This window comes from Triturus cristatus, chromosome 7, assembly GCF_964204655.1.
Source record: "Triturus cristatus chromosome 7, aTriCri1.1, whole genome shotgun sequence".
Taxonomy (NCBI): Eukaryota; Metazoa; Chordata; class Amphibia; order Caudata; family Salamandridae; genus Triturus; species Triturus cristatus.
The window spans coordinates 1,245,456,707-1,245,469,426 of NC_140590.1; the positions used below are offsets into that span (position 1 = coordinate 1,245,456,707).

Genomic DNA, 12,720 nt, shown 5'->3' on the forward strand with positions numbered 1-12,720 from the left:
GTTCCTTTCCATTTTCGACCCAAAGCACTTTTGTAAAAGCGCTATATAAATAACAGATTATTACTTTAATAAAAACAAAAGGTGCGGAGTGCAACACCTGCTTGTTTTCTGCTCATGGAAAGCAGGTGAGATTGAGCAAATAAGTGAGTTATTTAAAAAATGTGATGTCATGCTATAAAACAAGCACTGATAAAGCCAATAAAACTGTCTTTGTCTGCCAATCTTTTGACTTTGTCAATGCGTGTTTTGTTGTATCATGAATTTTTCTAAAAGGTTATTGCAGGGGGAGCTGCTGGGCCATAGACACACAGCCCAACCAACACTTTTCTGCCAGCTCTAAGACGCACCAATGACCCATTCTCTTTGCCAGAGGTATGCCTACCATTGCCATACATGCCAGCCAGTGCTTAATTTGAGCCGGCGGTTGGCGGTGGGGTCCACCAGCACTCATTTTTGCGGACCGGTACCTTTTCTCTGCATCAGGCATTTATGTAGAGCAAGAGAGAGAAAACAAAGTGGAAATACTTAGGAAGAGAAACACAGAAAACCAGTCATAAAGGGAGAAAGCAGGAACCTGCAACAGTGAGACAAAGGGGCAGGGGGTGCCTGGTAGTGGATAGAAGAGGCATGAGGTGGATTCATGACTGTGCAGCCGTGGTATTAGCCGTGGGCTTCTAAACGGAGTTGTGGGCACCGGAACTCATTCTGTTTCTTACAAACTAAGCACTGAGCCGCCACTCCTGGTTTAGGTGGGAAGCTTCCTGTTTTCCCTGCACTAAAAATGGTTACCTGTGGCTTCCTCATCTGAATACTTCCTGCGTCCAAAATAAAGGCTAAATTACACCCTCCCTTAAGTTTTTTTTCCAAATGATAGTCTTAAATGTTTCCATAAGTAGGCATGGATACAATAATGCTCAGGTGCTTGGCACCACGGGCAAAAGGGCACACTGAACCAGTCACTACTGTCTGTTGTTTATCAACAGCATCTAATGGGCCAGTTTTTCTGGCACTGTGAGTAACGGGACCATTGCTATGCCATTCATATATGCAGTGATAAGATATTCAATGAAATAGCAGTCGTGCCATGTACATCACTCCCATCTAGTTCCCAGAGGAAGAAAGGGCCCGTGCATAGATTGAAGTAACACATGTATCAGCGGACGTTGCATGCTGGGAAACATGTCCCATGATATGAAGGCCTGGCCCTTTTCCGGACCACCCAACATCCACTTTCTTAAAATGCAGAAATGGAGGACCAAATGATGCAGTAGTCTGAAATGAATAAATGATGCGGTACTATGTGGCACATTCTATAGCTATATTTTCTGGCTGCTTTGTTCTTTTAACACACATTAATATGAAAGGGTGGCAAATGCATTGCAAACTACAAAGGTTTCTTACAAAAGAAAAGTATACACTTCCACCGATATTCACCAACTAATTATGATTTGGCCTTGGATGGAAACTGAAAAACACTATTTTATGAACACAGCCACTTGTAATTTTACAAGTCCAATAGTGTGTGTAAAAGAAATGTTTCATTTTTACATTGTTGCTAAGCTGAGCAGAAAACAAGCCTAAATATGCACACTATTTGAAATTAAAGGTGTGCCTCTTTTATTCTGTGTATACCACTAATATTTTGTCTTCATTTTTAGATTTACTCTTTGTCCACTCCACACTGGGATCTATAAAAACACCTTTTCCAGTAGGAAAGAGTACTTCAGAACAGTATTAGTACTATCTGGGCGGCATATTCTCTTTATACATACCAGTTTAACATCTTACTACGACAATCAAGAGCATAGAAAGGTCCAGTGGAATTATGCAGCAGTGGAAGGCCCGATTATACGACACGGTTGAGGAAATTATGTGGCAAGAAAAGGCAAATTATGCAGCATGATGTGGCATATTCTGTGCTAGGATTAGTTCATTGTTTGGTCATTTTTACACTTGTTAACACTATCTGAGCCTTGGTTGTACCTCATTAGTACCAGTTTAGCATCCAAATGAAATTATAAGCAGCAGAAAGGTGACCAGTTAAGCTTTGCAAAGGGCCTTCCACTGTGCCGCAATATGTGTTGCTGTGTTTTTCTTAATTTTGTAACCATTTGAACTAGAAACGATTTTTTCTTTTGTTAAAATCTGCAGATTATTCAACAGATGGTGGATTATGTGACAAATGCGGCAAATCTTTAATTATGCGCCAAACGCTGCAGCCACACAATCACATAACTACAGTGCCACTGAGCATAGGTGAGCAGTTAACTTCAGCAAAGTGTCTGCCTCTGCTTTGCACCATGAGTGTTCTGTGTCTTGTAGGTTTTTTTAAAACAGTGCGAACGCATGACTACATAATTCCAGTTTTTTTCAGCATGTGCATGGACTTTGCAGCACATTCGTAATCTGGGTGCCACCTTCGTGCAGTTCTGAGAATTCCATTATTCAGTTACGTGCGGGAATTAGAGCTATGTGAGGTCAGACTAAAACTGTGATGTTTAATAACACCAAATAGAAATATGTTCTTTAAAGACATTTACAATGTTTAATTTGTGCAGGTGGTTGAAGGTGATCTAAACCTGCACTCATTTTTGGGGAGGGGGGCCTATGTATCATAATCAGACTTTGACCCAGAACAAGAGAGAGAAAGACAGAAATGGGTGAGAGGAGGAAGAAGAGAACGATAGGAAAACAGTGACAAAGGGAGAAAGCAGGGATGAAAAAGAGCAGGCGCATTTGAGAAACAGTCAGGAGGTGTAGAGTGGAAGAAAGAAGTATGAGGTGGAATAAAACTGGGCAGCCTTGGAGTTTGACACTCCTGGCATACAGCCGAGCGTGGCAGACTCCTGAGAAAGAACATAAGGCCCGGTATGACGTTTGCTGTGTATTCTCTGTATGAACAGGCAATGACGTTTGCTGTGTGTTCTCTGTATGAACAGGCAGACGTGCTGGAGGAGTTTTGGTTTTTCAGTTGCATCACAATCAGGGGAGGTAGCTGTGACGCACTACTAAAGGTGTTACCCATGCCACCCTACGCCCTGTTGTGCAGTCTCCTGCGATACTATGCATTCCACTACTTATAGGTTGTTGGGAGTTACACCGCCTGCTATGGTACCCAAACCCCCGCCCCTCCCTTTCCTCAGACGCACCTGTGCGCTGAGGTAAAATGGCGCATTAAGAGGAGCATCGGCCGTTCCAAGAGGGGGCAGGAATGTGGAGGGTCAGACGCCAGGAGGGGCGTGGCTCTGGGCGGGTGGCTGCCGTTGGGACCGGTACTTCAGGTATCAGGCTCCACCCTGCCCTCATTCCACCTGTTCATGCTCTCGGTGCTGGATGCGGCGCTCACCCCGGACTCCCTCCTTACGCAGAAGAGCAACCCTTTAACTGTGTTGTATTTTTAACATTTGGGGATTCTTTGTTTTCTCCTTGGATTTACCACCCTTCCCGTCAGCCAGGAGGACTCCTGCTTAGAAGACCGAAGGCGACCAATTCATTTTCCACCTAAAAAAAAAGCCAGCGAAGTCCCCGTTATTTTTTTTACGCCTGGAAAGTTTGAAGGCTCTTCCGTTTTGAGGGTGACATAATCGAGGGGTGCCACTGAGAGCGAACCCCCACTTGGACACCGAGATTCGCGATGGGTCTTGCGCCCACCCTCGCTGCTGTTCTGCTTCTGCTCCATCAAGGTGAGGAAAACGGACGGAACCACCCGGGCCGTAACGCAAACAAAGGGGGGGGGGGGGGGGGCTGTGAAAAACATACAACGCGGAGAGCATGCGTGACATGTGGAAGAGGTGTTAATCGTTATTTCAATTGCTTATACCATATCAAAAGCTGCTGTTGCCGTAACCTGATTTTTACTGGTGCAAGTTCTCCATAGTCTCCGGTCTCACTATTGCATGATCACAAACGTGAACTCAAGGACTTATTTTATTTACAAGCCCCTTGCGTCACCTTTTCTCATATTAAAAGTAACGTACTGGCGGCGCATAGGGCTTGTAAATAAGCTCGGTGCTTAATTTGTGCCGGTGGTTGCAATCACTTACTTTTCGGGACTTTGACTGGTTTTCATCACACTTTTATTCAGAGCAGGAAAGCGAAAAGCAGAAAAGGAAGAACGAAAGGGAAATATGGGAAAACAATGACAAAGGGAGAAAAGGGGGTGACAAATAACCCGCGAGAGTGAAACAAGGAGGCAACAAATGTAGGATTATGGATGGAGTCAAAATCAAGAATCAAGAGTAGGCAGGCTTGTTATTCAGCAACCTTGCCGTCGAGCAGAGAGGGAAAACTTTGAACCCATATCTAAATAGCTTAGCAGAATACCGTGCCCGCTGCTGAGGCCTCCGAACCACCTGTTGGCCAAAAGTTCGAAGTTTAGCGTTGAGATTCTCAACCCTATAAACGTCAGTCAGTGACGTCTCACGTTCAGCAGAAGACGGGTGGTCGTTTTCAAACCTGGCCTTTTTGCTACTGGATATAGAGGTGGGCAGGTAAACTCTATTGAGCTTTGAGTATTCAAAGGCACGTAGAAACCTCACCAATTCTGGCAGTGCCGACCACTGCAAGGGCCTCGGAATGTGTGTAGTTGAAAAATTAGGTCTTCGTGGCATGTGTGCTGGAGGTGAGAAATCGGAGCATTTAATGACCTCCAGATTTTGCCCTGCGCAGCTAGGATACAGTAATGACCTACTTCAGTTTCCCAGGTATTGTATTAACTCTATTTGAAGACTTGACCTGGTAATATTCACTGGGCCCCACGAGGTGACGTAGTCGCGCTGGCACGTAACCACCAGATAGCTCATATCCCCGTGCACGTGACGCAAACTCTGGGTATCGGCTGCCGATGTGTGAAGGTTCTCGTGTCTCAACAAGGCTATGCTGCCCTGGCGAGCCCTAACAGGAGCGAAACTCCTTCCGGCAGCTGTTCTGATATTATTACAAGGGTATTTGGGTGATATTTTGGTAACACGAAAGCTGTAATGAGTTGCCTCAGGAGGTCAATGCATATGATCTGGAAACAGTTCTCTGAGAGTTAATCGCTCGCTGCTGACATCTTGTGTGGCCTGCAGGTCAGAGGTTCCTTAGATTAGTAAATTACGCACTATTTAATTAGACTAGTAATAATCATTTGCAGCGTGCGGAAATGTGAAATTGTGTTTAATAAGCATTGCGTAAACCCAATTGCTTTGTTTTATGGCTTGGTATAATTATGTTTTGCTATCTAAATGCTCAGACTATTTGAATATAGACATCCGAGTGGGTGAAATATACCTTTCATCACTGGTGAATACCTCCATTCAGTACAGATTTAGCAAACAGCACATTGTGTTGGTGACCAGAAGTTCTATGTTTAACACTGTAAATTATGGTCGAATGTGCGGAAGTAAAGTGCTGTTGGTTAAAGGCGGGGTGGCTGCAAGAGTCATAGGTCCTATAGGGACACTCAGAACACACCAAATCCTTGAAAAGAAGGGGGTCCAAGGGTATGTATATTTTTAGAGACCTACAAGAAATAATACCCCTAACACAATATATTGTCAACACAATAGATTTCTTAGGTCTGATACATCTTTGAAGTAATGCAACAAAGCAGCAAAAGAAAAGATACAAGAGGAAAAAGAAGAGCAATAGAGGTGTCTCTTAAATAGAAAACTAATAGGGGAAGAAATCCCTTTTAGGACGAATGCCCTCACTCACCAATGGTGACATGCTTCATCATTTGGGCTTTCTCCTCCCAGTGGGAAATCCTAGTCCCACCTATTGGGACACTGACTGCTATGCAAATTGAGTGTCCGTGATTGGCTGATGTTTCATTTGCCCAGTCTTGCCTGTAATAGGGACTGCCCTGAGTTCCTCTGTTTTAATAATAATGCCATGTTCATACACAGCACTGCATACTGCATGTCTGCCATTTCTAAGTGCTGTAAATAACACGTAACTCTTCCCTCAAAGGCATGGGCCCAGGTCTGTGTAAGGGAGGAGCATTGAAGTCACACAGTTCCCCATCTGAAGAGATTGAGGCAGAGAGTAGGCCCCCTGTTTTTTTAGATTGGGCCTACCTGGTTGCAAAAACCTATTGCGTGCTTACCATGAGCTTCAGAGACTTGTAGCTCTCCCACTGCGTGCCATTGGTTGGCTCTGTTGCCAGTCACATTTGCTTGCTTCATATTCGATAGCTTTCTTTGTCCCATCTTGTGTTTGCCCCTCCCCCGAGTATATCATTGCGGTCTTGCTTGACAGCGCAGCTGTCGCCAGACAATTATGTGAGCATCACTAAAGAGGGGCTTTGACTGCCCACGTGTTGGAAGGGAGGAGTACATGTTTTGTGTCGTGCTTCCACAAACAAGTCCTTGGCCTTCACACAGTTGTAATCATTTTGTTTATTTATCCAGCTGCTTGAGCTTGAACTTTCAGGGGCACACACTTGACATTGTGATGCTATGAAAGTGTTTTCAATAAATTGAATATTCATGGTGCTTTTCTCTGCCAGTAGCACAGATGGGAGAAGGGCAGTCATTAACCTACATGGATATTTAGGTCTTACTTAACACTGCAACTGTCATCTGACCGATTCACCTACACCAGTGTTATTCTACAGTTCTTTCCTTTTACACAAATCCATTCTAATGCTATGTATTGGTAATGCTTCACATTACCATACAACATTCTTTAAATACCAGACCTATTGGCATTGCCAATGCTTGTCTTTACTTTTGTTGTCCTACTGATCCTTTTTAGGGAACTACCTTTTATGGTCTGGCTTGACAGCGAGCTGTCATCGGATCATTATGTGAGAATACCAGGAAAGGGCTTTGGCTCCAGCCACACATTGGGAAGCAGAAGTACATGTTTTGATTGGGCAGAAGTTGTGTGCTTCCACTAAAAAAGTGCAGGCTTTCCACATAGCCTTGTTCATTTTGTTTATTTACCCAGCTGCCTGAGGTTGAACTCTTAAGGACACACACGTGACATTACATTTTCTTAGTTAACTAGATAATTTATACTTTTTTTTCTCTGGCAGAAGCACAGTTGAAAGGAGGGCAGTCATTAACCTGCATGGATTTTTAGGTCTGGCTTGACAGTGCAATTGTCACTTGACCTTTTAACCTACATCAATATTACTCTACAGTTTTTTGCTTGTACACAAATATATATCCATTCCCATGCTATCTACTGATACTACCTTACAACGTTATTTTAAAGCCAGACCTATTGGTATTGCCAATACCTTTTTTTTTTGTTGCTTAAGCGCTGCATGTGTTTACATCTGTCTCCCTCATGTGCTTCTCTCCCTCCAGGTTGCTTTCTCTCATCCGTGTGCTTCTTTCTTTGCCCTGTGTTTTTCTTTCACTCATGAGCATATCACCTCCCCATGGCTTCTACCCTCATGTGCTTCTTTTCCCTTATTCGCCCACTCACCTGCTAAAACAATCCACTACTCCCACCACAGCCGCTTTCGGGCCCATTTTTTTATGCAGTTATTTTTTTTTGGGGGGGGGGGGCACCTAATTGCAGCTAGCCATTCTCTTCTAGAAAAGAAAGTGATATGGTCGTTTAATTTTAGTCTTTTTTTAAATGTACCATTCCATCCCAGATCTTTAAACAAAAAATGGCGCTTGGTTCACACACACGTCATGGCATATGCCCCCCAACCCCACAAAACGATACAGCCGTTTCATTATGCTCCCCCTCCATTCGTGCTCTACGTGCATTGGCAGGTCCAGTAGGTCTCAGGTGTGACACTTTTGGCTTTGTAAGTGGATAATAAGTGCTGGTGCCAAAACCTTTTCTCAGAATACCAAGCCTGTCTATTCTTGATTCCACCTCATGCGTCTTACATCCACCACCCTACACTTCCAGCCCTTTTCACTCTCTCTTGAAAGTTCTTTTCAACGCTGCTTTGTCCTGTTGTCACTGTTTCCCATCATTCACTCCCTTTTTCTTTCTCCCTTTTCTCTATTATTCTTGGCCAGAGTCAAATGATGGAACAATGAGATCCGGCCCACAAAAAAGGGTGCCTGTGAGCCCAACCTGCAACCACTGGCTCAAATTAAGCACTGAGTGTCATTCTTACATTTTGAATTGTTTGGAGATCAAGCAATCTGGATGGACCATAACATTTCTAATGCAACTGAGTAGAGGCTTTCGATTGGAGACGGGTTGAGGGCTCTGAGATATGACGTTTCTAACTGGTGTACTGATAATACCTTGTGGAACGGTGGCGAGTGGAAGTTTGAAGGTGCTCTGCTGGGGGCGATCTGAATTGGTTAATAAGAGAGAGCGACATCTCTGCGGACTATTCCAAGATATGACCGAGATTTTAGGCCTTAAACTGGAACCATCTACCCCTCGAACTAAAATCGGCCGCTTCCCTTCTCAAATTTAGGAAGGGTTTAAAGTCTTGACTTTTTACCCTGGATGTGACCAATTAATATAGCCTTATAGCCCGCCGTAGCGGGCTATACCGGCTATTAAAGGCCCGCTGCAGCGTTAAAGGCCCGAGCCGAAGGAGAGAGACTTTAACAAAAGCAGCGGGACTTTAATAGCGGTATAGCCCTGCTACGAAGGGCTATAAGGCTATTAGAACATTCTGCCACTAGAGGGCAGAATGTTCTAACAAATTAAACAAAGGCTTCCTGAAGCTGGAGGGGATTTCAATCCCCTCGAGCTTCGAGAGGCTTTTGTAAAACATTGGAATGTTGCTCTGCGGGCCTTAACCAGCCCGTAGAAGCACGTAGCACTCCATTGTCTACAATGGAGTGCTCCACATTCCAATGTTCTAATTATCTTTGATGTTTGATAGCTTTTTTGTACTTTCCTGCTTTGGGAAACGCACAGACGCCTTTGGGCAATCCTTTGCGCTTTAGAAATATTTTTATTTAATCAAACTATTTAATTTCTGAAATGAGATTTAGATGAATGAAGTTTAGAATGATATCAAAAGGTACCTGCGAGAGAAGTCTTATCAATTAGCTTTCCATGTTGACACAGTTTATAGGATGTAAAAAATCCTTGTCTTATTTTTTCAAGAAATTCTGAATTGAGGAAACAGCCGCCTGCTTAATATGGAACAATGATGGCATCGACTCCTAAGGCTGTTCCGATTTGAGTTCTTTGGGACAGGAGAGAGGTGTGCCAGAGGCTCTTCGCAAACCTTACACAGCTATGGACAGTACATTTACACCTGTTGTAGCCACTTTTTTAAAGGAAAAGGCTTGTGAACCCCCAGGTATAAGATGAATGACTCTTTTATGGATCTTTTCGCTTTAATGACCCCCAGGGCTGCAACCGTAGTGGTCTTGATTTATAAGAATAGTGTAAAAAGAGAGGTTTTAAAACAGTATATTTTTATACTTTGGCTTATGGATTTTTTGGGGGTGTCTAATCAAAGTACAATTTAATGTAATATTTATTTGGCTGTTCTAGCCCGATATAATAATGATGATATTAATAGTAATAATAAAGTGTTGAAGTCACTAAAAGTAAATGGCTCTCACTTCTCAGCCTCAGAAGGATGGAAGGCTGAGTAATCCCTGCTGTGACTCACAAGCGAGGCCTGGGGAACAGCACGAAGCTCGGCTGTTGACTTAACTCACAGAGCCATACTACTTGCAAACCCACACACGCCTTCATCCGTCCAAAGTCAGTAAAGTAGATACCGGTGAGTTATATAATATCACCTGCCATTTACAGCGCTTCGAAGCTGTAGCGGATGGCAGAAGCACACGACGCAGCATAATTCGAGCCATCCCGGGCACAGCTTTGAAGGCACGTCTTGTGCATCCCCGCGGTCTGGTTCTCAGGCTCCCCTCCCAGCTCAGGGTTTGGTTTCGGCCACTCTGTGTACTTTCAGGGCGGGGCATCGGGCGCCTGACATCAGGCGAAGAGGCCTGCAGCAGGAACACTCACTCCCAGCAGGAGAATGATGCATTTGTATGTTATCTTATATAGCTCACGCTCCACACAGCCGGGTTTCACAGCGCTGTACAGAGCAGGTATCAACGACACACTGGGCTCCGATAGCCAAGCAGGCACATTTCGAGCATATATGCAAACCTTATTAATTCGGTTATAGTTCAGGTTTTATGGACCCCTTTCTCACTACAGGCCTTTGCTGCATCGAGATATCCAATATAAAAATACAATTAAGTAGAAAACTAGAAGTTTGAAAGCAAAAAGAAAGATGGACATTTTAAGCAAAAAATATAAGAGATTTGTTGACCTAATACGCATTAAAGAATGTTTTCGAGCTACCTAGAATGAGGTTTACAGGAGGAACATTATTTAACGTGGATACAATGAAATGTAAGTCTCAGATGTGGCTGGTGTGAGTGTATGTAGACATCGGGAGGTGGGAGTCGGCAAACTCAGGTCTGTTGGGTGCCAGGAACGTGTAAGAGGTCAGGAGAACCAGAGAATGCATTTCATGAATGAAGAACGTCGGACTGATGTCAACTCCCCAGCTGTTATTGACTCAGTGCTGGGCACATCAAATCAAGAGTTTCGGGTCAATGCCACACTTTGGAGGCCACAGCTCCGTTTCCAACCCCAGTGTTAGCCAAGCCCTTTTCGAAATAAATTATAATTATAGGGGCTTTAAGAAAACCCTTTTCATCGATTGGTCTGTTATTATGCCGTTCCCATTTTGATTCTGGCCTCTGCAGCATACCTCATAGGGCAGTGGGTCAGCCCACCTCAGCCACTGGCTGACTTCACTGTGAGTGATGGCATTCAGTCCTATCACAGTTGTACATACAGGCGCAAAGAAGTCCCCGTAAGTGCCAGAGACTACTATAAACATGTGTCCTATACTGCCCTATTATCTATAATAGGTTCTTGCAGTGGCTGAGAGATGCACCTGAGTAGGTTAAAGCCCTTGCGCCTAGAGACAAATTAACCGTACATTGGAAGGATGCATTTGTCACATTCACAAAAAGATGTACCATACAGGACCTCTGGAAAGATCCAGAAAAACAAAATGTAAACGTCGCAGGCAAGAGTTATTTGTTCAGCGATCAACTTATATGACATATTTCGGATTCAAGCTTTGGTTCAAAGGTGCCTGCCTGTATATGCTTACAGAAACTCAGCCAGCGCACGTTTCGGCCAATGGTGGCAGGTAGACATAGAGCCTTTTCCAGGAGATCAAAAACTTGATCTTTGAACAACTAACTCTTACCTACGTCATTTACATTTTGTATTTCAAGATTTTTCCTGAGGAGCTGTTTGTCAAATCTTTCTGTGAACATGGCGAATGCATCTTTTCACTATATAGTTAATTTGTCTCTAGGCGCAAGGGCTTTAAGTAGTCAGGTGCACTGATGTCATCATATTGGTTATAATATTACTAAACTGCAGCTGCTGGGTCTGCTCTTATACTTTCTCAGAGTACATATTCTTCACCATGTACTTGACTTCCTACTGAGTTCCTCGAGGATTATTGTCAGTTCAGACCTTTCTTTCTGAGAAGTGACAGTTAAAGGACTCTGTCCTTACCATTCCTGGGTTATCCAGCCCCGGTGTCTGGTCCGTCAGCAGTCTGAATTCTTCCATGTTTCTGTTTCTTCACTTTGTAACTCTTCGGGACCTGATGCAAGTCTGATCCCAGTCCGTGGTCACTCGCGTTTGGCTTACTGGTTCAGTTGCCATGCAGTGTCGACATGGGTTGTGGTGGTGGTCAAGAGGCTTTGGGAATGGATTTCTTTTCGGCTCTTCCAGCGTTGGCTCGCAACACAGTGCACAGGCGGTGCCTCAAGACCATAGCCCCAAGACAAGTGTTTACCATAGCCTCAAGAAGGGTGTTTACTATAGCCTCAAGAAGGGTGTTTACTATAGCCCCAAGACAAGTGTTTACCATAGCCTCAAGAAGGGTGTTTACCATAGACTCAAGGTTTACCATAGCCTCAAGACGGGTATTTACCATAGCCTCAAGATCTCAAAACAATGTTAGCCTCAAGGCGGGTGCTTACCATAGCCTCAAGGCGGCACTTAGCATAGCCTCAACTGCACACATTGAATTTGACCTTTAAAGTTTAGCAGGAATCTCCTCCTGTTGTTTCTGGGAGTCACATGGAAGAGAATTACTCTGTGATCTTAGTGAACCATGGCAGGCTGTTTTCCCCACTTCTATGGGGTTCTATGTAGTAGGAGCCGGCAACATTAAATATTGTGGTGCGCGATGCCCCCAAAAAAGCACAATATATATGTTGCGTTGCTGGAAACTGTCTTGCGTGCTATCTATTCTCCTGGCGCTCTCCTCAGCAGTGATGGGGGTGCGGAAATGGAAGGACTTCCCCCCTTGTGCAAAGTGAAATCAGCCAGTGGAATGGTTGGTGCAGGCTAACCCAGCGCTAATTTTGAGGCTGGGGGCCTGCAGCTGCAATCCTTCATCTTTTTTTCAGCCTTGGGATTGCTAGCTCCTAAGTGCGCATGTCAGATTGGCCGACCAAATCTGACATGCGCACTGGCAGGGGCTGAAGTAATAGTGCAATTGCTCTAATCAGCTCTCCCCATGCCCTTGTGCTGTAACAGCGCGAGCCTGCGACACATAACAAAATCGTATTGATTACCATTTTATTAATGTGTGTGCCCGCTGCACTCGCAGCAGGCGGGGCAATGCTCCTTTGCCATAACAGAGGAGCCACGGCGGGTCCTATGCTGCACTGATTTTTTAAAATGTTTTGGCCCACATAACAGTCCCATAAGCAAATGTACAGAGCA

The 12,720-nt window shown here is 44.3% G+C and overlaps 1 protein-coding gene across 1 annotated transcript in view; it reads left to right on the forward strand.

Annotated features, from left to right (window-relative positions):
• The first annotated feature begins 3,067 nt into the window (after positions 1 to 3,067).
• LOC146811711 (prostasin-like) overlaps positions 3,068 to 12,720 on the forward strand; it is a 100,534-nt gene continuing 90,881 nt past the window's right edge. The window contains exon 1 of the mRNA XM_085618702.1: positions 3,068 to 3,683. Coding sequence (XP_085474828.1) covers positions 3,635 to 3,683 — 49 coding nt within the window. The 5' untranslated portion in view covers positions 3,068 to 3,634. The remainder of the gene's footprint in view (positions 3,684 to 12,720) is intronic.